This window comes from Oncorhynchus tshawytscha, linkage group LG04, assembly GCF_018296145.1.
Source record: "Oncorhynchus tshawytscha isolate Ot180627B linkage group LG04, Otsh_v2.0, whole genome shotgun sequence".
Lineage (NCBI taxonomy): Eukaryota > Metazoa > Chordata > Actinopteri > Salmoniformes > Salmonidae > Oncorhynchus > Oncorhynchus tshawytscha.
This window is the reverse complement of record NC_056432.1, coordinates 65,498,443-65,524,437: the sequence shown is the minus strand read 5'-3', so window position 1 is coordinate 65,524,437 and position 25,995 is coordinate 65,498,443. Positions and strand designations below refer to the sequence as shown.

General features: G+C 45.7%; 1 protein-coding gene across 3 annotated transcripts in view; it reads right to left on the bottom strand.

Annotated features, from left to right (window-relative positions):
* Positions 1 to 965: 965 nt before the first annotated feature.
* Positions 966 to 25,995, bottom strand: part of LOC112263744 (furin-1) — a 94,551-nt gene continuing 69,521 nt past the window's right edge. For all 3 annotated transcript variants that reach the window (XM_024440302.2, XM_024440299.2, XM_024440300.2), the window contains exons 7-16: positions 20,796 to 20,884; positions 16,667 to 16,839; positions 14,764 to 14,976; positions 13,409 to 13,509; positions 12,463 to 12,566; positions 12,035 to 12,152; positions 10,434 to 10,613; positions 10,151 to 10,275; positions 9,057 to 9,185; positions 966 to 4,791 (exon numbers count right to left, since the gene is read on the bottom strand). In XM_024440302.2, coding sequence (XP_024296070.1) covers positions 4,178 to 4,791; positions 9,057 to 9,185; positions 10,151 to 10,275; positions 10,434 to 10,613; positions 12,035 to 12,152; positions 12,463 to 12,566; positions 13,409 to 13,509; positions 14,764 to 14,976; positions 16,667 to 16,839; positions 20,796 to 20,884 — 1,846 coding nt within the window. In that variant the 3' untranslated portion in view covers positions 966 to 4,177. The remainder of the gene's footprint in view (positions 4,792 to 9,056; positions 9,186 to 10,150; positions 10,276 to 10,433; positions 10,614 to 12,034; positions 12,153 to 12,462; positions 12,567 to 13,408; positions 13,510 to 14,763; positions 14,977 to 16,666; positions 16,840 to 20,795; positions 20,885 to 25,995) is intronic.

Sequence of the window (25,995 nt, the reverse complement as noted above, 5' to 3'; positions counted from 1 at the left end):
GACATTGTTGCCGGTGATGTCTGGTGAGGACCTGCCTTACAACAGGCCTACAAGCCCTGTCAAGCCTCTCTCAGCCTATTGTGCACAGTCTGAGCACTGATGGGAATGATTGTGCGTTCCTGGTGTAACTCGGGCAGTTGTTGTCATCCTGTACCCGTCCTACAGGTGTGATGTTCAGATATACCGATCCTGTGCAGGTGTTGTTACACGTGGTCTGCCACTGCAAGGACGATCAGCTGTCCGTCCTGTCTCCCTGTAGCCTGTCTTAGGCGTCTCACAGTACCGACAATGCAATTTATTGCCCTAGCCACATCTGCAGTCCTCATGCCTCCTTGCAGCATGCCTAATGCACGTTCACGCAGATGAGTAGGGACCCTGGGCATCTTTCTTTGTGTTTTTTCCCCCCAGAGTCAGTAGAAAGGCCTCTTCAGTGTCCTAAATTTTCATAACTGTGACCTTAATGACCTTCCGTCTGTAAGCCGTTAGTGTCTTAACAACCGTTCCACAGGTGCATGTTCATTACTTGTTTATGGTTCATTGAACAAGCATGGGAAACCGTGTTTAAACCCTTTACAATGAAGATCTATGAAGTTATTTGGATTTTTACCAATTATCTTTTACAGACAGCAAAAATAGAAACGTCTCTTCAGGACCCTGAGTTTAGTAATTAACGGATTATGTTAAGAAAGTAACCTACCCAACCCTGGGTGGAGGCCACATGCTGTAGCTCTTCTGGTGTGATACACAGTACTGCGGATGTAAGAAACAGTTATACTTTCATTTACCACAATTGTCCAACTCCTGTAGAGCCATCCTTTGACTCTATATATGAACTGCCATTGTACTGGAGCACAGCACTCAGGTGAAATAAAGTACTCTACTCAATTAAATCTAGCTGGACAGAAGATATTGATTCTTGAAATACAGCCAACCATTAATCACATAGAAAAGCACATGACAAATCCTCAAGTTTGCATAGATCTTTATTTTTATAGAATCTATCAATTAAATAAAAAGGACAAATTTAACAAGAGCAAAAAAAAAATCTTTAAATTACAAGAAAATTACACTGCACCATATATAGTACAAAAATAGGCCTTATTTTAGAGTTCTGTCCCATCTAAGGTAGTCATTCTTTTACATTATTCATAGGTCACTGTTTCTGTAAGGTATAATATGTAGCCCCAGGCCAAAGACTTGATAAGGAGAGGTGGACAGAGCTGGATGGTCCGTATGTCCAGAGCTCTGTTTAACCCTCATGAGTGTGTTTCTTCTGTAGTTATAACACACACACAGCCTCATTCAGCCCTTTAGTGTATGGGGATGGGATACATTCTTAATCTGCTCCCTCCACATCCAACCCTGCATCTCAGCATACAGAATGTCTCTGCTCCACCACCGTCACCAAGCAGGGAGTGGAGGGAAAGGTCTCTGCATTAAAAAGCAGGAATAACAAAGAGTTAAAAAAAAAAAAAGGAGGACATTCATCTGATTTGAATCAATGCATATAGAAAACCTCAGATTGCGTCATCTCCCTAACTCAGGCTCAGCAATCTGAAGCAGAACTGTACACAACTCTAAATTGCCCTGTCTTTGGTAATGCCAGAAACTCTGCTGCAGTCAGATGTAGTATTGAGGCTGCACTGCAAAGGGCGCAACCTCCTCCCCAGCAGCTGTCCGTTTCCTTAGACATACTGTTATAATGCAATAGAGATTTCCACATTCAGGAGTGACCAACTTAGATGAAACGAATGTAAGTGGGGGAAGTACGTTGGGACATTCAAATGATTGCCTCAGCCGCGGCTCAACTATAATTCTGGTAGGAAGAAAAATCTCTTAGGATTTATCTGTTACTTCTTAATTTTAAGGGAAAAAATTATCATTAATGACAGCATTACTGCACCTTACATCAGCCAGGGCTAAATGGCACACTATTCCATCTCTGTAATAATTACATATTTTGCTCAAAGTTGGCCGTCATTACTTTGCATTCAGAGGATAGCAACTCCCCAATCTGTGTATGGAAGACTGTCTTCCTCAGCAATGTTTATAATTACATAAGATTTAAAGCACAGGGATCACCCCCCCCCCCACCACCTTAAAAAACAATCCTGAAAACAATATATTCAGAGGGCATAAATCAGGATATATTAATTTACATTTAAATTGTGCCGAGACAGAGTAGGGGAGGAGAGAGAGAAAAAAGAAGAGAGACTGCAGCCCTACAGCCCTGGCACTGTAGATAAAGACGTTTCAGTCTTATTATTACTGTAGAAGTGTAAAATCAGTGAAAGGAAAACTCCTACAGTTCAAAAGAGATATCCTTCTCTGAAAAGCTTTCACCTTTGACCTATATAATCCTTCATCATCGCTATGTAACACATATACTCTGCTGCCGTTGCTGTGTGATCCGAGTGAGGACGGGATGAGCAGCTGCATCAATCTTTTATGCATGTTGTCACTATGACAACCCCTCTCAGCGAAGCCCCCTATTATCTGCTGGAAATGAAAAATAACTTCAACATAAAAGAAAAAAAAAGATGGATGGATCCATTATTTGTCCAATGGATGAATTAATGAGGTACAGAAGATTGTAGAAGGAAGATATGCAGCCAAATATTCACTTAAGTTTTTCAATAAAGACACAGTTTGAATAGAAAAAAAATACTTCCTTGGAACACATCTGAGCTGTAGTGTCATTCAGGATATAATTAATTGGCAAGTATATAAAACAGATTATCTGTAGTTTGCATCGACACCCCTGATGACGACTGGAGGGCGAGTGGAGAAAAGCAGTGATAAGTCTCATAGAGAGATAAAAGATGTTAAAAGAAGTTTGCTTATTATAGCCAACCTCAGTTCTTTGAAATAGGCAGTTCTTTAAAGAACAGCAGACAGGGAAACTACATAGGCCAACCAGTATCATAACTCAGCCTACAAACACAACCACATCCTTAGTATTCCTAATGTGGTCATTCCTTCCTTTTGCTCAACTGGACAGCTGCTCACACACTTGGCCGGCACACACTCAGACACACAAAAACACATAAGACCAACATAGTGCAAAGTGTGTGTAATGAACAGCATTAAAAGAACAGCAGAGTAGAGAGAGTAGAGTGCCCTGTCTGGTAATCATGGCCAGACTGTGTTATTCTCTCTCTCTCTCCTCTGCAGTGCGTAAAACCCTTCTCTCTACCACACACTCCTCTCACTACCTGTATAGCTGCTCAGAGAAACCCTTGTGTTAAAAGTCACTTCTACTGTACTGAGCCCCATCCACAATACATCTCACTAACACGCTCACACTCAGAAGCTGAGCAATTAAAAGACTTAAGTGGAAAGCCAATTTAATTAGTCCTAGGTACTTTTTTCCTTGGGAATGGGGTTTTAATCATAGAGGCAATATTATTTTGGTCAAAATTCTGAGGCCCAGTAAAGTGTGGCAGCCTAGTTAGGTGAACTGCGACCTATCTTTGGAGTTCTGGCAGCGAGCGAGCACTCGGCCAGAACCCCCCCCCATGCTAGTCTCATGGACTCAAAGCCTTGTATCCAGCCAGAGCTGAGAGAGAGACACAGTCATACTGCAGCATGGACACTCCCCAGCTCAGGGAGGGCCTGGGGCTGATTCACCAAAACCGTGGGACTTTGACGACTCCACTGTGGCTTCTCAGAACCTGACCCTACCCCGATCTTACTGTCCACTCAACACACACACACAGTGTACCCCCAATTTACAATCTCATCTGGCTACTGCACTGGAACCGAAGAAGGAAAAAAAGGGAGAGAGCAAACAATAATGGTTTGTTTATTGTGACAGGGAAACCCTGGAGCTGTCCGGGAAATGGGCTGTGTTCAGAAAACACTCTGTCTGATGGTGATTGAGGGCGAAAGGGCACAGAGAGACAGTTTAATAGAAAAGCACCCGAGTGTGAAGCGAGCGCCGAGCGCGCCCAGGCCATCCCTGTTCCACGTGACTCCAGTCTCGCATCACGTCACCCACTACAGAGTGGAACACTAAACCTGGGGAATGAAACCCGATGAGAGGAAGAAGGAGGGAGTGAAACAGGGAAAGAGAAACCAGAGGAGACCATGAGGAGGACAGGGATCCCGGAATTAGACGACTCAGAGTGATTGGGGGAGAGGCTGTAGAAAGAAGGAATTATAAGACAGGAGGGGGTTAAAGAGCACTTTGTGTTTTGATAAAGGCAGTCTTCTCATTGTGGACGTCAAACTCATCATTGTCGGAGTCAGTGTTCACCCCCTCGTCGCCCCACACTGTAGGGATACCGCGGTACGACACCATTCTGCTGCTGCCCCCCAGGCCGAAGCCCCCCCTCAGGCCTGAGCCGGCCTCCTCCAGTGAGGGCAGTTTGGCCAGGACTCCAGATCTCAGCTGCAGCAGAACGAACACCCCAGCGAAGGTGGCCATGATGATCATGCAGCTGAGCACGGCGATGGTGACGGGCAGGCGGGAGCTGAGCTCTGGGCGGGGACCGGTGTCGCCCTGGCCCACCATGAAGTTCCCGGGGGACTCCCTCTGGATCTGGTTGAGGTGCAGGCAGGTGCTGGAAACAGGGTCCAGGTGGCTGTGAGGGGGGCAGGAGAGGCAGGCGCTGGGGCTGAGGCCGCTGCAGGTCAGGCAGGGGGGTTGGCAGGGCAGGCAGGAGGGGACCGAGGCTGGATCCACAGAGTTCCCAATGGTGTAACTGAGGAGCTGGGAGCCTGCGGTGTAGCCGGCTGGACAGCCCCTCACACAGCCCTGCTGGAAGAGGTAGTAGCCACCATTGCACTCTACATACAAGGAGACAAGAGGAGAAACAGACATATTTTAGTACTGCTGGTGTTCAAATTCTTCATTTAATACGGTTAGTGCACAACCACCGGTAATAAATGGATATAGTTCACACAAAGCTTCAAATATGTGAACTGTATTTGAATAGTCTGCCACGACAATCATGCAGCACATTACGCATCGCCTCATTCTGGGGCATTAAAATCATGAGCCTGTGAATGTGCCCTCAACTTAAGCTGCATAATGTTGATGTAGCTTCTGCTAGAATGAACAGTTTCCTGCCGCAAACTGTTTGGAGTGTGAATGTGTTGATGAGCTGTGCAGATTGTGTGCCGAGACAAATGCAACGTGTGTAAATCCCTCAACAATCTGAGGAGAAATGCACTGTAGCATATCTATGCCCTGAGCCGTGCTTTGCCAACCCAGTTGGAAATAATATCGCAGATATATGGACTTTCTAATAAGCTCTGAAGCATTTATCTGTACTAAGTCTGCACATCCATGTGAACAGTTTGGCAGTGGCATTAGTGTGTTATCACTGCAGCACCCTGTAACTCCTTATCTCCCCCAATGATTTGGAAAGCTAATCTCACACACACAGCTACTGAGGCTCCACACCTCCCCTCCGCATCCACCCAAGGCGCATTCCCTCCAGCCTACACGGTCAGACAGGCCATTACCCCAATCGAATTACTAGGTTCATAATCAGTTGTCATTCCCTCCCTGTTGAAAGAGTTGAAGTGGGTGGGAGAGAAAGGAAGGATCAAATGAAAGGGGACAGCAGGAAAAGGAGGACAGAGGAAGGAAGAGAGAGGAAGAGGGTGGGAGTAGTGACAGAGTGTTGAGGGAGAAGGGGTTGATGACAGAGGAGGACAGAGGAAGGAAGAGAGAGGAAGGGGGTGGGAGTAGTGACAGAGTGTTGAGGGAGGAGGGGTTGATGACAGAGGACAGAGGGAGAAGGGGTTGATGACAGAGGCAAGAGGGAGGAAGAGAAAGGAAGAGGGTGGGAGTAGTGACAGAGTGTTGAGGGAGAAGGGGTTGATGACATAGGCAAAGGGAGGGAGGAAGAGTGAAGAGTGTGAGGGGGAGGGGTTGATGACAGAGGCAGAGTGTTGAGAGGTTGAGGGAGGGGGTTGATGACAGAGGCAAGAGGGAGGAAGAGGAAGAGGGTGGGAGTAGTGACAGAGGCAAGAGGAAGGAAGAGGGTAGGGAGTGTTGAGGGAGGAGGGGTTGATGACAGAGGCAGAGGGTGTAGTGAGTGGAGGAGGGGGTTGATGACAGAGGCAAGAGGAAGGAAGAGGGTGGGAGTAGTGACAGAGTGTTGAGGGAGGAGGGGTTGATGACAGAGGCAAGAGGGAGGAAGAGGAAGAGGGTGGGAGTAGTGACAGAGTGTTGAGGGAGAAGGGGTTGATGACAGAGGCAAGAGGGAGGAAGAGGAAGAGGGTGGGAGTAGTGACAGAGTGTTGACAGAGGCAAGAGGAAGGAAGAGGGTGGGAGTAGTGACAGAGTGTTGAGGGAGAAGGGGTTGATGACAGAGGCAAGAGGAAGGAAGAGGGTGGGAGTAGTGACAGAGTGTTGAGGGAGGAGGGGTTGATGACAGAGGCAAGAGGGAGGAAGAGGAAGAGGGTGGGAGTAGTGACAGAGTGTTGAGGGAGGAGGGGTTGATGACAGAGGCGAGAGGGAGGAGGGAGCAGTAGGGACTAAATTCCAACAAATGATACAGTATGTCTACAGGGCTGGTCTGGCTGCACTAATAAGAGTTGTCATCTACTAACTGGCTGAATGTGTTGATCACAGCCAGGCCCGGTCCTGGCCGTTCTGCTTTCCCACCCTCCTCCTATACCCCCACAAAACTAGAATAGTCCAATTAATTAAGTATTTTCCAGACGTTGAAATCAGGTAAAATTTCAGTTCTTAATGAAAGTTAAAAAATACGTAATTTATAGCCAGCCGTCTATGTTTGGACCAAATGTTTACATTTGTTAGGACCCCCGTTTTTCTCCCCAATTTCGTGGTATCCAATTGGTAGTTAGTCTTGTCTCATCGCTGCAAATCCCGTACGGACTCGGGAGAGGCGAATTGAGAGCCGTGCACCCTGCGAAACACAACCCAACCAAGCCACACTGCTTCTTGACACAATGTCCATTTAACCCGGAAGCCAGACGCACCAATGTGTCAGAGGAAACACCGTGCACCATGTCAACGTGCACTGCGCCCGGCCCGCCACAGGAGTCGCTAGTGCGCGTTGAGACAAGGACATCCATGCCGGCCAAACCCTCCCTAACCCGGACGACGCTGGGGCAATTATGTGTCTCCCAGTCACGGCCGGCTGCGACAGAGCCTGGATTCAAACCCCAAATCTTTAGTGGCACAACTAGCACTGCGATGCCGTGCCATAGACCACTGCACCACTCGGGAGGCCCAAACCAAATATAGACGTCTATAATTGGTTCAGATTTGGTCCGGACCAAAAATCTACATCCGTGGGCGTGGAAATCAACAAAAAAAGAGACTGGTCCGGACAGGACCAAAAAAAGACACCCAATTGATGTCGGTGTCAGTCGGTGGGGTGTAGCCTACAGTGTCGGCCTGAAATTGAATTTTATGAATGCCCATCCATTTGGTAGGCCTACTGTTCCTACAACAGGCAGTTGCATTTGCTTTATTAGTCCTGATTCCCATGACTAAGTTACCCAACTTTATCAGGAGTTATCCTGGGCCTATTTGCAATGAGAGTCAATGTGTTAACACAACGGCAAATGCAGAAGTATTTTATTTTTCACTATGATCAGCTCGTCAAATATGTACGGATACAAACTCGAAACCAATGTAACCCACTGGTTGTCCATTCCATAATGTCATTTTTATTGTTTTACCTGTCCTGTTTTTAGGATTGTTTTGGGGCAGAATTGTGTGTTGTGTGTTGGAGGTGCGTCTTAGTTTCCCTTGAAAATGCAGTCCTCGCTAATCTTCCCCCATGTTTACTTTATCGCAGTAGATGTCTCTGAGGACGAGCTGATCAACAAACTCAACCATCCAGAGTTCTTGCTTCACAACCTACACCTATGCCATTACGCCACTCACCATCTGATACAGTATACCAACAAGTGTTAAATTGTGATACCCAGGGGATCCTGCAGGGGTCAGACTGTTCCCGTCTCTCCCAGTCTTATTCTAGGGCAGTGGTCTCCAAACTCTAGCATGAACACTACTTTTAAAAATGTCACAACCTACTCTTTTTATAGCTTTCAAATAGGCACATTATTTTATTCTCCTCTACCATGCAACTCTTCCCCGGATCCTTAGTGAACAAGATTTGTGCTTTCTGTCAATATACCCAGGTAATATAATGGTTAATGAACAGTATTTGTCATGACAGGCCCATAAAATTTTGTTTTGTATTTTCTGAATTCACTTCTCGCAGTTTAATTGTATTTTTACTCTCAATATAACAATTATTCATAATGAAAACAACTAAAATGGTGTCCATGTCAATGCTTAAACCACATCAGAAGACAAGTGTTGATGTCTATAGAACATGGCAGAGTTTGCAAAGCAATGGCCACCCAATTGATACAAATAATCATGATATAGCCTAGTTCTGTGAGGTTAAATGTTTGTTCACATTTAATTGAGAAGGTTTATGGGGAAAGTCCTGTCTACCCACAAGATGCCGGCTATCATTAGACAAACGCGCGCACCAAACAACATTGCCGGAATTTAATTGCCAGTTATTGTGTTACAGTTGGATTTTTAAGTCAACAGTGGCTAACCAGGGGTGGGATAATGTCAATGTGCCTTTGATTAGATAGTAGCCGGGAGGGAGCCTTATGTTCACAACAGTTTGTGATGGAACACATTAAAAAATGCATGTACTTTCAGAATTAATTGGCAAGCTTATCATAGGTGGGCTGCGAGCTGCTGGTAGCTCACAATCTACCTGTTGGAGACTCCTGCTCTAGGGTTTAACCTATACAAGCCATACACTTTTGATATGACAGCCAGTGTTTAATCTCTCCGGTCTTACCTGTACAGTGTGCAATGTAAATGTACCTGTTCATTAAATTTAGGCTTAGGGTAGGGGTAGGCAACTGAAGCCTGCAGAGCCACAGTGGGGCAGACTTTTGATCCATTAGAAATGAGGTGCATTTGTGCTGTGCAGGAACAAAAGCCTGGGCACACCACAGCTCTTCGAGACCCTAGTTGCCTAACCCTAGGTACAGAATGTACATTCTCTTACAGTAACCAACGGTAACATATTTACCAATGCAGATCTGCTGTAGGTCAAAAGTCTTACAGCTGCCGTTACTGGACTGAGAGAGGTCCTTGGCTGTGGAGCTGGGAGAGTCTGAGCCTGTACCATACAGCACCAGGGTGAACTGAGTCAGAGTGCCTAGAGAGAGGGAGGGAGAGAGAGTGTTACACATGAGCAACAACAGCACAGATCTCCAAGCCACCGTCTACGCCAGCAAGGCTTTGGCACTCTTCAGGGTGGGTTCTGTAATTGCAGCTTCTATCCTGCTCCTTTTATATTCTTGGATTTCCTGGATGGAATGACAGAAAAATATTCCTAGAAGTAAAGCATTAAATGTATAAGTATACATTCTGGTGTTTCTCTATAGACCTGTTAGTTCAGAACAACACTTCCCGGGAGAGCCATTTATATGACGAGCCCTTTGAGAGGGTCTACAGCCAGAGGGAGGGAGGGAGGGAAAGAAAACAAAATGAAAGAGCAAGAGAGGACTACAAATAAACCCCAAAAGATTGTCTGAGAGGGCCTGGATGGGCCTTAGGTCATAGTTATTCTGGATCAGCCTGGGTTAGCCTGGGCCAGACAGCAGGGCCCTCCACTCCCCTGCTTGATTTACTCTCCCTGGTTTAATGAAGCTGATTTAGAGGTGGGTGTGTGGAGCGAGAGAGAGACTGCCTGACAGTTTGTATAAAAGGGATCAAAAGGAAAGCTCTCCAGGCACAGACACTGCTGCCCCGTGCATAAAACACTCCCTGTTAACAGTCTGGAAGCATCTCTCACACACACACACACACACACAATCATCGACACATGAATGACGTAGATGCACACATGCACTGACGCACACTATGAAATTAACAAATTCATTAACACATAAATCAAACACTTACTGCACATGCACACACTCTCTCACACACAGTACATCAATGAATCAAACACATATGATGCACAGATAAATGCAAATACAAGCATACATCCCGTCACACACATTCTTTCAGTGACACTGCTAGTCAGATATGGCTGCACTAACAGAAACCCTGTCACACTCTTTCTCTGAGCTCCCAGACATCACAATAGCTAATAAGGTAGTAAATGAGGTGTCTTACCATAGTCGCTGGCCCCTGCCACGTTTACCATCTCCAGGGTCCACTCCCCCCGGGGGTCCTCGTCCCAGGAGTGTGTGGTCATGAAAGCCCAGTCATTAAAGCCCTCTGATGAGTAGTCATGAGGCCTGCAGAGGAGAGACAGTAAGTACGTAATACACTGTGTGTGTGTGTGTGTGTGTGTGTGTGTGTGTGTGTGTGTGTGTGTGTGTGTGTGTGTGTGTATGTGTGTGTGTGTGTGTGTGTGTGTGTGTGTGTGTGTGTGTGTGTGTGTGTGTGTGTGTACCTGGGAGCGAGCAGTGTGGAGCGGGTACCCTGTGGGCTGGTCAGGTAGATGCCCAAGTTGCCCCTGCGGTTGTAGGAGAGGGTGAGCTGGGCCTGGGCATGTTCTAGGGAGCTCACATGGTTGGCTGTCCCAACACAGCCGTCCACTGTCTTGGTGATCAGCAGGTGGCTCCCAATGTTCCTGACACACAGATAAACAGCACATCAGCATATATGACCAAATACATACATTTACACAAAGACAGCATAGTGATTGAAGAGGCTCGTGTTCTAATGTTGCTGGCTTTTGGTGTCTGAGGAAGATGTCACAGCTGGGAGTGAGCATGTGACAGCATCTGTGTACGTGGATATAATTGTTCTCTGAGTGTGTGAGTGATGCTGCATGAGTGTGTGACTGTCGCTCTGGACTAGTGTGTGAGAGAAGTATGTGTGTGAGTGAGAGTCTGCTGAAGGCACAGGGTTTGCGGCCTTGAAACAGGATTAGCAGCTCAGGTCCTGCAGCAGCCCTGTCCTCTACAGGAGAAAAGTACCAGGCTCCCCCCAATCCGCTTAGCAGCTTACACACATCCACTACAACTGAACCCAGAGGAGGAGAGAGAGGAGGGCATGAGGCTTTACAAAAGCCGTGGCGTCCAGCTAATAGAAAATACGGGCCGTAATCGGTGAACTGGGTGTAAAAACACACCGCTTCCTCCTAATTAAATCCCTTAAAATGTTAGGATCTAATCCGCAGCAGTCAGAGAGAGTGAAGGAGAAGCAACACCTCTTGCACTGTACAATGCACACTGCACAAACACCATGCCACTAACACCTTTAACACAGGCTCCAGTGGTAGGCTGTGATCTGGGGACCAGTACAGAGACGATACAACAGGGCTGGGAACCTGTCAGCTACAGTATGTAGCAGAGGTAGGGTTAAAGTGGGAGAGAGAAAGAGAGATAGAGAAAGTGTGAAGGGAATAGATAGAGAGAGGGAGAGATAGAAGGAGCACAAGACAGAGGGAAAGAGAATGAGAGGGGAATAGAGAGCAAGAGCAAAGGAGTGAGAGTGAAAGAGTAAAATATCGACAGAGGTTTAGAGACAGCCAGGACAGCGTGGAGAACATGGAAGCAGAGAGAGACTCATCTGTAAGTGATTATTTCCCTTATTAAACATGCTCCCCCAGGTTCAAAATATCATCACCCTAGCACACACACAAGAACCCAGCAGAGCCTATCAATGGGCCCCCGGTGCCATGCTCAGAATCTAAACATGACGTGCAGTCACACTGAGGTATGACAGTTTGGTCCCACATGTGCACCTCTCACACCTACAGGCCATCACAAACCAGCCCACACACAGCAGCGCTCATCACCTCCACAGCCGACCCACCCCAAGATGTGAGACACTCTCACACACACAATCTGAAGCATCCTATTCTAATAAGGATCACATAGGTTTATTATATGTTAATCACCTGGTAGGTTAACTGTACTATACCCAAAACCAATGTAATCCCTATGAAGCTAGTACTGATGCTCCTGCCAGCCAAACAGTGGTATTACAGGTCGAGTTGGTAGAGCTGTGTGTGTGTGTGTGTGTGTGTGTGTGTGTGTAGCTCACCTGGGCTCTGCCACCATGGACAGCACACATTTTTTCTGGGGCCCAACGTTGGTCCAGTTCTCAGCCAGAGCCACGATCGCACTGGCATCAAGCAGACCATACCCATATGAGTGGCTCACTGAGAGAGATCGACATAGAGAGAGAGAAGGAAAAAGAGAAATCGATAGACTGCTGAAAGGCTACTTCATCACGATTCCAGTTCCAACTCAATAAGGGCCTCTTCACTATTAGATTATTGCATGTACCCTGCTGTGTGCCCAGTAAAACCTCTCCCTGAACTTTGGAGCCATGGCCTTCTGTAATTTCTTAATGTAGGCAACTTTAAATCAATTGATGTAAATACAATATAGATCAGTCTCCATTGTGTAACTGGCAGGGCACGGGAGTGATGGTCAACCGAGCTCAGCTAATGGAACGCCTCGCTGTACCTTTTCGGCCGACCCCATTGGTATTCCAGTCGTTGGTGAGGAGGTGAGCGGGATGAGAGGTCCTCACAACCAAGTGCTGCATGTCCCGCCATGTCAGGTTTTTACTGCACACACACAACAACCATACCTTTCATCAATATAGAAGATTCCAGATCTGAAATACACTTAACATGATTATGAAGACAGTAAAACATGCAACATATCCTACTGTACCACAATGCATAGCAACAAATTGCAAAGGAAATGGCATTAGGTGCCCAAGTGCACTAGAAGAGTTGAACATCAGGCTTAATGTTACTGCATTGAAAAGATAAAAAGAGACCAGAGATCCCTCTGTCAGTCACATCTCTGCTCTCCCACTCTCCTCTGTTCTCCGTATAAAACTTTGTGTTACTGCAGTTCCACCCAACAGAGCAACAGTAAAAGCCTACAGTAAAACAGAGTTAGATAGTGTATAGTACCCCAGCGAAACATTGAGTTTAAACCTCATCAGTTCTCTTTTACTGAAAGGTCAGCTTTGACTGAAGGGAAAGTCAAAGTCCTGCAGTACAGTCAGACACTTTTAATGGACAGGGAACTACAGAGGTTTTGGTCACAAGTGCCCTGTTCCCAAATCAGACTACAGTACTGAGCTGATGACACGTTCATAGCAGAATGATAGGAGATAAGACTCATCTATTCTGATCCACAATACATTATTACAAGACAGTTGCCTTCCCCCAAGAGTTTGTTGTACTTCTGAGACATCTGTGTGTGTGTGTGTGTGTGTGTGTGTGTGTGTGTGTGTGTGTGTGTGCGCTCAGACAGCAAATATTTGTGAACAGACAAAAAACACAAAGGAGGGAGAGAAGCAGACAGAGAGAAAAATAGGAACAAGCAAGGGGACATTGAGACAAACAGTCAGAGGCACAGATTGAGAGACAGACAGGTGATAAGAGTCGCTCACTTGGCTTCCAGTGCAAGGGCGATGATCCCAGCAGCCAGTGGAGCCGAGGCGGAGGTGCCCGTGTGGGTGTCAGTACACTTCTGTCTGAGGTCCGTTGTCACCTGACAGGAAGAGAGTTAGATAGTTAGATATGGTGCTGCACATACCGGGCCGAAATGTTAACACCTAATATATGGGCAAATAAAGAACTTTCTATTGAAACAATCAGTAGGAGTGTAAGTTATACACTAAAAAATCATATTCTACTCAGCCCCATCTACTTTGATAAGCATTTATGTATCAACACATGGTTAACATGATTAATCATGAATGTGGAAACATACACCAATCATTAATCATGTGTGTACAGCATGCCTCATGGCAGGAGGTTGTACTGTACTGTAATCTCTCCTAGTGAGAGGCTCTCCATCCTCCACCTCGTGTGTGTGTGTGTGTGTGTGTGTGTGTGTGTAAGGGTGAGACATGGAGATGGGATTTTAACGTTTTACAGTTCTTCATTCAAATGGGCCTCAGAGGGCGGGTGGGAAAGAGTGCAAAGAGCAAGAGTTTATGAAGAGAGAAAAAAGGAGGAAAGCGGGAAAGAGAGTGTCACTGCAGGCCATGGCTGTCTGAGGCAGGCCAGTGAGAACTGACTCAGTCATTCCTCCAGACTGAACACACACACACACACAACCTGCTTTGAAGAACCAAACAGTCCAATAAGCATTTGGCTTAGATTCTATCTGACTGGAAGAAGGAGCACTAAAACCAATAGGAACACCGACGAAGAAGTGCAACAGCATACAGGCTAACTAGGACATCCTGAAACACTCAAACCTCTAGAGTACAGCTAGATAGTATGTACTAGTGCTTTGGCTCCGGATTCAACCATCTGAGATACTCTAAGGATCCCAGGAGCCAAGTCAACCTGGTTCTATACATCAACACCCTGGCTATACATCAAAAGTTTCCATCCATTCTTACATCTCACTGAAGCACACACATACACATCATTCCCCTGACTAATATTCTGTAAAATAGACTTCCTCCTCTTCAAAGCTCAGTGGTAGCTGTGTGATCTCCCATTGCAGTTAGCAACATAATACCACTGAGGCCCTGGAACCACAGAGCACAAGACTCACAGGACAGGAGCCCCGACTCACACACTCCTCCACACACACCACCACTCAGTTTAATGTTTTCTGACATGCCCATTTTCAGACTGTACAGACAAACGTTTCCCGCACTCCTCATGATGCTCACACTGGGAGTGAATGAGTGTTTTCAGTATGTTAATTAATCAAAATCAGTGTTCCCCGCTCCGTTTGCCACTGTAAGTGTATGTGTGTACGTGAGCACGTGTCTACTGAACTCACTATCTGTTTCTCGTTGAGGTTGCCAGAGCTGTAGGTTGTGGCAAGGGTGGAGGAGCAGGCCTCGCTGTACCAGGGTACGTTGCCGTTCTGGGTGGAGCTGCTGATGGACAGGGTGTAGATGCTGTTGGTGTAGCCATCACAGTTACAGCTGTCCTTCTCACGCCCGCCGTTCCCTGATGCCCACACAAAGATGGAGCCCAGGCCCCCACGACCCTAGAGGGAGACGGACAGACAGAACAGAGTCAATAACAAACCTAGACAACCACTTCTAGACAGGCCTTTCTGACGTACATGACCACATGCATGTGTATCTTGGTGTGGCGCAGCTAATGAAAGAGGGGAACACAGTGTCATTCAATCTAAATTAGATTCCCATTGATACTACAGCACAACTATTTCCAGGGTCCATCTTTGAAAGGCCTTCCACAGCTCATCCATACATCACAGGACCGTGTGATCACTCAGACGCTTTGAATCCAAAGACCTTTAATGTACCACGGCTGCAATACAAGACAACAGGGACCGGACCGTATGTCAACAAACTCTGAGCAATAAATCATCTGTGCTATTCAGCTTTCAAAGTGAATAAATATCAAAGTCCCACAGAATGCTCCATTGTGCAGCCTCCACTGACCATCACACGCAACCATCATGAACAGTGTAAACAACAGACTGGAGCTACTGATGATGCCATGGCTCCCTATAGAATAGTGTGTTTACATGCCATATGCTTTTTATTTGACAGGCCTGTAATAAATGGAGGCAGGGCACCAGTAATGGCCCTCAGATGGGGTTTGCCCCATAAGGTCTGATGGTTCTTTGTCTGAATGGCCCGTTGGCCCTGGCTCGGCTCTATGAATTATGACTGGCTCTCTCACACCCTCTTACACTTAGAACTGGGATCATATGGATGCAGGCTCCCATGTGTACACTAAAGAGAGCCTGGCATATGGCCCCTATACGTCTGCATTCGGGATGCTTACTGTTCCCTCCACTCACACATCCAAAGACTAAACACACCCCCTTGTGCCTTATTGCTTAACTATAGTATAAGCGTTTGTAATCACATTTTTTTTGGTGGAGGCTGTATACAGTAAGAAGCCCATTAAAGACAGAGCCTTCAGCAAACCAGCTACTGTTTCCTATTGACACTAAAGACCAGGACCAGTAACCATCCTGCTCTTTAAGTAGTTATCAAAATGCCTAAAAGCAATAGTCTCTCTCTCACACACACACAGATAACGTCTCAGGGTTGGCAGTATGTCACTGTCTCGGGGTTGGCAGTATGCCAATGCTTTGCCCGGATGCCCATGTGAGACGGAGGAGCTGGAGCTAAGACTTCGGTCTCTCTGAATCCTGCCACACTAACGTTAAAGCCCCATTGAACTATTTACATCTGTTAGCATTTCACATGCAAAAAAAATGTGCACGTGACCTGAGCTCAATGGCATTTTATTGAGATAAATCTCATAACACAAATATCCTCCCACTCAGATTCTGAAATCACTTCTACAATTGTGGTACGGTAGTGATGTGAAGAGAGTTGATTGTGTAAAGTGCACTTCAGGTGGTTATGAATGTACAATATTTTCAGTGCTTTGTATTGAGGATTCTTTTTCCTACAGTATTTGTTCAGGCCATTTATTATTTTATCCTTAGTGGACTTTAGAAAGCCTGATACTTCCACTGTGACCAAATCAAATTTCCCCATTCATAATAGTCTGGGTCATGAAGTGCACTTGCGTTGTTCAAGCTGCCTTTGTCCTTCAAAATGGTTGAATAGTTTACTACATAATTACTGGCTGTGTGTAGAGGACGTCATACAAACTATTGATGGTAAAACAGGCATTGGGAACACGGCACACAACTGAGGCCCAGAACACAGAGATATTTACACACACACCTCGGTCACTCCACGCAGGAAGGCCTCCTTGGCGAGCTTGGCGGGCCCATCCACCGTCTTCCCATCATCCTCGGGGCCCCAGCTGGCACTGTAGATGTGGATGTGCTGTGGGTTCAGACTGAGAGACTGGGCCTCCACCACGTCGGTCACCTCGCCGTCCAGCATACGCACTCCTACACACACAATCTAATAACCATCTACTCCTTGAAGAGAAATGCAGGTGAGGTTAAACTCAAATAGCAAAGCCACTGGTAGGAAGTGTTCCACATAAAAACAAAGTCAGCAGCAGAGTTGGTGATAAATAAGTCTTAGATCTGAAGAGGCGCTGATACTGAAGGTTCGTTTACAGGTCATAAATGAGAACATTCTGTTTCCCTCCAAAGAAAACAGATGAAACGTTTGAATCCGGGTGGACTTTGCTTTGCACAAAACCCCTCTGCAGAAGAGGGACACTTGAAATGGGATATGCCAGCGCTTTTTATATTTTAAAGCCATCGATTATGAATTTAATTTAGAACGTTTTCTAGCGCCAGCCTCTAGGGCAGTTTTCGGAGCCTCCTCATCCTCTTCGCACCCCCATCCCAGCCCAGCAGATAGAAATCTGAGAAATCGAAGGCAGACATCTTCAAAACAAACGCGTTGGCTGCTTTGATGCATGGAGGGTCAAGCTATCCATACTGCCCTCATACCGGTTAAAGTAAACAAACAAAGTTCAGCCCTTTGAAGTTCTCCAAAGGCATCCAGCGGCGAGGGCACTGACTCAGGGTCCCCGTAGAGCTCAGAAAGAAACGAGCAAATAGTTTTATAGAAGGAGATAGCCCATTATCTGGGGAGCGCTGCGCCCATCTCTGCTACCCCTTAGCTCCAACAACACACAGGGATTCTTCTGTAGGTGGGTTGAAGCCAATACAGCTTTCTAAATCTTAAGGTCAAAGCTTGAGCTTACAGTTTGTGCTCTGGAATAGTGGTAGGATTTCTGGTGGGATGACAAAGACCTGCCTTTCATTGGTAGTCACTGCCATAGAGTGATAGGATATTAGATTGATCTTTCTCTGTGTGTGTGTGTGTGTGTGTGTGTGTGTGTGTGTGTGTGTGTGTGTACACGTTTTACAATACTTGTGAGTACCAGAATGACACACAAGAATAATAAACCAATACAATTCCTCACTTGTGAAAAAATTTATTTTAGGGGTTAGGTTTAGGGTAAGGTGTAAAATAGGATTTTGAATGGGAATCAATTGTTGGGCCGCAAAAAGTCCTCACGTGTATAGTAAGATATAGTTGTGTTTGTTGAGGTGTGTATGGTATGAGAGCTGGTGGAGGGGCAGTGCAATAGGCCCTCCACAGTATGGCCTTTCTAGAAATCTCCTTCACCCAAATCCAGATAGCTGATATTCTGAAAGAGCTGCAAAATCTGGACCCCAACAAATCAGCCGGGCTAGACAATCTGGACCCTCTCGTTCTAAAAATTATCCACCAAAATTGTTGAAACCCCTTTCACTAGCCTTTTCAACCTCTTTCGTATCATCTGAGATCCCCAAAGATTGGAAAGCTGCCACGGTCATCCCCCTCTTCAAAGGGGGAGACACTCTAGACCCAAACTGCTACAGACCTATATCTATCCTACCCTGCCTTTCCAAGGTCTTCGAAAGCAAAGTTAACAAATAGATTTCCGACCATTTCAAATCCCACCGTACCTTCTCCGCTATGCAATCTGGTTTCCGGGCTGGTCATGGGTGCACCTCAGCCACGCTCAAGGTCCTAAACGATATCATAACCGCCATCAATAACAGACAATATTGTGTAGCCGTATTCATCGACCTGGCCAAGGCTTTCGACTCCGCCAATCACCACATTCTTATCGGCAGACTCAACAGCCTTGGTTTCTCAAATGACTGCCTTGCCTGGTTCACCAACTACTTCTCAAACAAACAGAGTTTAGTGTGTCAAAACGGAGGGCCTATTGTCCGGACCTCTGCCAGTATCTATGGGGTGCCACAGGGTTCAATCCTCGGGCAGACTCTTTTCTCAGTATACATCAATGATGTCGCTCTTGCTGCTGGTAATTCTCTGATCCACCTCTACGCAGACGATACCATTCTGTATACTTCTGGCCCTTCTTTGAATACTGTATTAACTAAACTCCAGACGAGCTTCAATGGCATACAACTCCGCTTCAGTGGCCTCCAACTGCTCTTAAATGCAAGTAAAACTAAATGCATGCTCTTCAAACGATCGCTGCTCAGCATCACTACTCTGGACAGTTCTGACTTAGAATATGTGGACAACTACAAATACCTAGGTGTCTGGCTATACTGTAAACTCTACTTCCAGACTCACATTAAGCATCTCCAATCCAAAATTACATCTAGAATCAGTGTCCTATTTCGCAACAAAGCATCCTTCACTCATGCTGCCCAACATACTCTCGTAAAACTGACTATCCTATTGATCCTTGACTTCGGCGATGTCATTTACAAAATAGCCTCCAACACTCTACTCAGCAAATTGGATGCAGTCTATCACAGCGCCATCCGTTTTGTCACCAAAGCCCCATATACTACCCACCACTGCGACCTGTATGCTCTCGTTGGCTGGCCCTCGCTTCATATTCGTCGCCAAACCCACTGGCTCCAGGTCATCTATGTCTTTGCTAGGTAAAGCACCGCCTTATCTCAGCTCACTGGTCACCATAGCAGCAACCAACCGTAGCACGCGCTCCAGCAAGTATATTTCATTGGTCACCCCCAAAGCCAATTCCTCCTTCGGCCGCCTTTCCTTCCAGTTCTCTGCTGCCAATGACTGGAACGAACTGCAAAAATCACTGAAGCTGGAGACTCATATCTCCCTCACTAGCTTTAAGCACCAGCTGTCAGAGCAGCTCACAGATCACTGCACATAGCCTAACTACCTCACCCCAAATTATTTATTTTTATGCTCCTTTGCACCCCAGTATCTCTACTTGTACACATCTATCACGCCAGTGTTTAATTGCTATATTGTAATTATTTCACCACTATGGCCTATTTATTGCCTTACCTCCGTTATCCTACCTCATTTGCACACACTGTATATAGACTTTCTCTACTGTACTATATGTTTGTTTATTGCATGTGTAACTCTTGTTGTTTGTGTTGCACTGCTTTGCTTTATCTTGGCCAGGTCGCAGTTGTAAATGAGAACTTGTTCTCAACTGGCTTACCTGGTGAAATAAAAAATATTTATTTCTAGAAGTGGGTATTTCTACTCACTTATTAACAGGCAGCTGCCGGACTGGGCCAAGCCTGCAGGTAGGTCTCACACACACACACAAACTGCTGTTCCTCTGCTTCACTCTCCTTTACGCCTGACAGGGCACCCTTGCTGCAGTCTTGGAAGGACTGTGGTTGGTCAGAAAGTTTCTGTCCTCTAAGTGGGGAAGGTGAGCAGAAGCTGCTGCTCATTAACCATCTCATTAACACGCAGGTTCCAAGGCAGACACTGTTAATCACTGCCCAGTGTGGAGTCTACCTTTATAAAGGAAGTAGTCGTGCTGAAGAGGCTGAATGTAGGAGGCATACAATGTGAAACTTCTACAGAATTAATTTTTCAACTAACTGAATAAGACTTGTATGTATGTTCATCGTTTAAATGAGACCGTACTACTCCAGACAGTAGAGAAGTGGCGGCAGGATGTGGATGTGACTGGATGTGACCAATAAGGACTAAAACTATGCGTTGGATTTAGCCGGGCTGTGACAGCTGGAAACATGCAGCGGCATGGAGAGATAAAACATGCAGAGGGGTAATGAGATGAGAGCACCAACTGACTGGATAAAAGAGATGGCTCTAATTAAAGGGATTACACATGCTTACACTGAGGCATGGACTCAGAGGAGCCACGCTGCACACAGATTATCACACACACCTAAATGTTCATAGAGCCTCACTGTCATCTCGGGCGAGAAGTGGAGGAGGAAGAGGTACCCTTGAGCAACTCCTGCTCAAACTGAGCTCAGAATAGTACGGATGCAGCACACATGTTTTAGCAGATGTCTTAGCAGTCAGAAAACATGAAGAATTGAAAGATAAAATGGAGGAGAAACGGAGAGAGATGACATGAATCGCCCTCTGTTCTACGGTACTGTACCTCCAATCTTGGCGTTGTAGGCCACTCCGACTCCACAGATCCCATTGTTGGCCATCGCTGCCACCTCGCCTGCACAACGAGTCCCATGCCTGGAGGGAGAGAGAGGCGGAGAGAGGGAGGAGAGAGAGAGAGAGAGAGAGAGAGAGAGAGAGAAAACGAGCAAGAGTGAGCAAATGAACGAGAGAGAGAACGGGGGAGGGAGAGAACGGGGGGGAGGAGAGAATATATGTCCTCATCTTGATGTGATTTCCCCATATAAACACAGTGTACATTAGCTACAAACTACATAATTGACTCCAGGCAGTGTGCATTATCTATGAATGGAGCTCTTGGAGAGAGTAAATTAACAGATACAGGAGGTTGTGTAGGAATGCACTCCCTGCGATACTGTGGCCATCGACAAAAAACAAACTCATGTAGACAAGTCCTTGGCTCTGGCTGCCTCTCAGCTGTTCCGACTCAGCTGTAGCCCAGAGAAAAACAGTCAGTCAGTGAGCGAGGGTCATGAAACACTAGACTGTTCCCTTCCAGCAGGCCTGACCATGAGTCTGGGGCCGCGGGGCCTGCCGGCAGCAAGGAAAGGCAAAATGAGCTGACATGCTACCATCTTACGGTGGGGGAAACAAATTAGATTTGCCATTTCCACAAAAGTGCTTTTCATTGGGTCTGTGCCTCTCCAGTTTGATCTGTCCCTCTCAGCGCTGTATGGGATCGGTGGGAGAATGTGGACCACCACATTCCAGTCAGGTTCATTCCTCCGCTCACTTTGCACCACCGGATGGACACGGACACTAAACGTCCTCCAAACCACCAGCTCCCCAGGACAAATCAGTGGGAGTGGATAATGCCAGGGGTAGGATACACCAGATCAGCAGAGAGCAGCTCCACTGCCAAGGAAAGCAGCCCAGCCAGCAGACTCCCATTCAGGGTGAGTAAATAAACCAGTACTATGGTGTTCTATCATAGCCCAGGGGAAATACCCCAGTGGGCTGAGAGAGACTGACACCCTCCATTGATAACTTGCATGTGGTCTCAGCATGTGGCTCTATGGAGCACTGTGAATGAGCCACCAAGCTGTTAGCCATGGCCCTCGATGAGCAATTAAAGAATATGAAAGGGACTTAATGCCTCCAGTACCTCTCTTATAGTGGGACATCTTCTAACTGCCATTTAATTCTGGGGGGTCAGCTGTACTCAAACAACCTCCGCAACACTTTAACCTCATTTATCCAGGCCTGACTGATGGGCGTTAGGCTAGGCTAATGTACTCCATTAAACCCACAGGACGAAGACCAGGCCCCGTTAAACAAGAGGATCAGAGAGCGCTGCACTGTGGATCAACCAATCCATCTGAGATCTCTTTAGACGCGGCTATGAGCTGTGAGTCAAAGATTAATGTCAGAGTTACCCGAGTGCTCAATGTCCCACTAACAAGTGTCATGGAACCTCGATTAACTGCAGGACCAGAGGGCCTTTTAACGACATGCTTGAATGGTGAAGGGTAGAAGGAGTAGAAGTAATTCAAAGAAAATTTGAACAACACATCTAAAGAATGACATTTTTCAGAGTCATATCTGCCTCTGACAAATACATATCCACGTAGGTCTATCTGACACGTTCTTCTGGCATGTGATGTTGCTAGAGTAAAATCAAAGGATGCGGAAAATATCCCAATCTGAACATCTTCCAGAATTCAAGACGTGCCATCCTTTTGATGCAAAATGTTCTTTCCACGAGACAAGGGCATTTTGATCCATTTGCACCACTAAAGGCATTTGAACATATCTAAAAAGGTTGAAAATGATCCAGGAGAGACCATTTGGTGTCTCTCGTGGTGCAAGACATCCCAGGGTCAGGAATCCCACAATAGTGGGAAGTCGACTGGCCAGCAACGCAGCACAGCAGCAGTCCATCTCAGAGCCACACAATGTGCTTATCTGACCTCCTCATTCAGAGAATGTGGAGGACATAACTGGTTGGGTCAGCAGCCCAGTCAATCACATCCTCCGAGTGAGTGGGCCTTTACAGACTGTGGGTTGCTGCTCCAATGGAGAGGGAAAAAAGCAAACATGCCACGGTCATCCAGTCTGGTCTAGGGTAAAAGTGGGCTTTTGGAGGTGCTGGAACTGCTGTAAAAATGGTTTGTGAAGTCTTCTTTAATGAGGAATGTACACTGACAGACTGGCCAGGTGAATTCAGCTGAAAGCTATGATGCTTTATTAATGAAATGTGTTAAATCCACTTCAACCAGTGTAGATGAAGTGGAGACAGGTTAATTCAGGCTAAGGTCTATTTTTCTCCATTTCCTCCTGACTGACGTGCCCAAAGTAAACTGCCTGTTACTCAGGCCCTGAAGCCAGGATTTGCATATAATTGGTACCATTAGAAAGAAAACTCTGAAGTTTGTAGAAATCTTAAAATAATGTAGGAGACTAACACAATAGATATGGTAGGAGAGAATACAAATAAAAACCAACCAGATTTTTTTTGGGAGAGCCCATGCTCTTCCAATTGAACATATAGGGAAGAAATGTAATCTAGCTACCAGTATGCAATTCCTACGGTTTCCACTGGATGTCAGTAGTCTTTGGTCAAGGTTTCAGACTTGTTTCTTCCCAAATGAGGAAGAATTTTGAGTTTTAGTACTGGGATACAGACTTGGAAATTAGTCTATGTGCGCGACAAAGAGGATGCGTGACGAAGAGGACGCGCACCTGCTAATATCGTTTTCCTATTGAACATACTTCTTTCCTTGTGAAATATTATATTTTAATTACATTTTAGGGTATATGAGGATTAGATAAAATCAGTCAAAATACGTTTCTAACCAAGTTTAGCGGTAGCTTTTTGGATCCCTTTCTCTGCATGTTGAATGAGTGGATTACCCAAATCAATGGCGCCAACTAAACAGACTTTGTGGGAAATAAAGGATTTGATCTAACAAAACAACACTACATGTAGCTGGGACCCGTTGGATGACAAATCAGAGCAAGATTTTTTTAAAGTAGGCAAATATTTAATCGCTATTTGTGAATTTATGAAACCTGTGCTGGTGGAAAAATATTTTAATGTGGGGCGTCGTCCTCAAACAATCGCATGGCATGCTTTCGCTGTAATTATTGTATATCGGACAGTGCAGTTAGATTAACAAGAATTGAAGCTTTTAACTGATATAAGACACTTATGTTCCTAAATGTTTAATATCCATCATTTTTCTGATTATTTATTTGAATTGCTCTCCCTACAGTTTCACTGAAAGTTGTCCCGCTAGCAGAACGCCTGTCCCTGAGAGTTCAAGATTTTTAAGCCATGAGACATGGATTGTGTATGTGTGCCATTCAGAGGGTGAATGGGCAGGACAAAATATTTAAGTGCCTTCGAATGGGTTATGGCAGTAGGTGCCAGGCACACCGGTTTGTGTCAAGAACTGCAAAACTGCTGGGTTTTTCACACAGTTTCCTGTGTGTATCAAGAATGGTCCACCACCCAAAGGACATCCAGCCAACTTAACACAATTGTGGGAAGCAGTGTCAACATGGGCTAGCATTGCTGTGGAAAGCTTGATACCTTGTAGAGTCTCTGCTCCGATGTAATTGCCCCCTTACACTCTAACTGGTTGTGCCACCACTGAATGAAAATGCTTCCTGTAGTTGTTGATCAGTCTCTCACATCGCTGTAGAGGAATTTAGGCACACTCTTGCATGCAGAACTACTTTAACTCAGCGACATCTATGGGTTTTCAAGCATGACCTGCTTGTTTCAAGTCCTGTCATATTGGGATTAGGTCTGCACTTTGACTAGGCCAATACAAAACTTCAAATTTGATTGTGTGTTTTAGATGATTGTCTTAGGTTAATATTATGTTCCAGGCTTCCAGCCAAATAACCACTGGGGGTTCAAGCAGCTGGCCAGAGTTCACAGTCACTTCCAACGAATTTCCTGATGCAATGGAAGCACACAAACAAAAATAACATTCCCAAGATTTTCTATGATAATGATTGGTTTACAGTCATTTAGCAGACGCTCTTATTCAGAGCGATTTACAGGAGCAAGTAGGGTTAAGGGCCTTGCTCAAGGACACATTGACAGATGTTTCACCTAGCCAGCTCGGGATTCAAACCAGTGACCTTTCGGTTACTAGGCCAATGCTCATAACCACTAGGCTACCTGCCACCAAATTGAATTTCAATTTATTCGATTTCCTGCATTGCCTCAGCCTGGCATTGACATGGGATTGAACCCAACCTTGTGGTGTGGTTACAGAGGTAACTGAGCAGAGCTCTGGTGTAGGCTATACGAGGGGGCTCAGATGAATTGGCCTATCAAAACACACTTTGCTCCACTCTGGCAGAACAAAGTGACGTCTCTCACTCTCACAGGGGAGGAGGAGGGCATCTTTCATCAAGTCACAGTGAGATAAATTAACATCACAGAGCCTTAATATCCCCCTGACACACAGTCTGGACTGATCTGACACACTGGCAGCCTCACTTACCATCAGTCACAGACCAGAGGACAGAAACTTTACTTCATATTACTGCTGTAAAGTGTGCAGTTAAAAGGCCTTCCATAAAACAACTATCAATGCTATATAATATAGATGAACTAAATGTACTTGCCTGGGATCAGACACTGACTCATGTGAGTGGGTCGGCCTCCATCTTATATTTCATGAAAGAATACACTGACACTCAACACAAAGAATACACTCAACACAAAGACTCTGAATCGCACTGTGCTGGTATGATATACTACAGTATGTAGAGAGGAGGTGCATCATCAGTAACAGATTATAGTTATCCCTTAAATTTTATTCAACGGTTACTGTTTGTAATGAGATCAGCTCTGAACCAATCCCTGGACCATCTGTTACAGGCAGGTTGAATAACAATTTTTATTGTCCGTCTGTCACACACACGATGGTCTCATATTTGAGGTTAAAAATAGTGGCTACGGTTCCAGATTTTCTGTGGCTAAAGATCTCTGCTTATGTGCTGGATTTTTTTATAAGGTAGCTGCTGCCCACTCTGCTGCCTTCGTAGCTGCTGCCCTAATTGTGTAACAATCCTCTGTAGTCTCCACACAACAGTGATATTTATCTAGAGGGATAAGAGCAACAAAAAGCCATGTCAACGAGTTGAACACAACAGGCATTATCTGATTACAGACACACATGTCTGGAGAGAAGACAGACTTACAC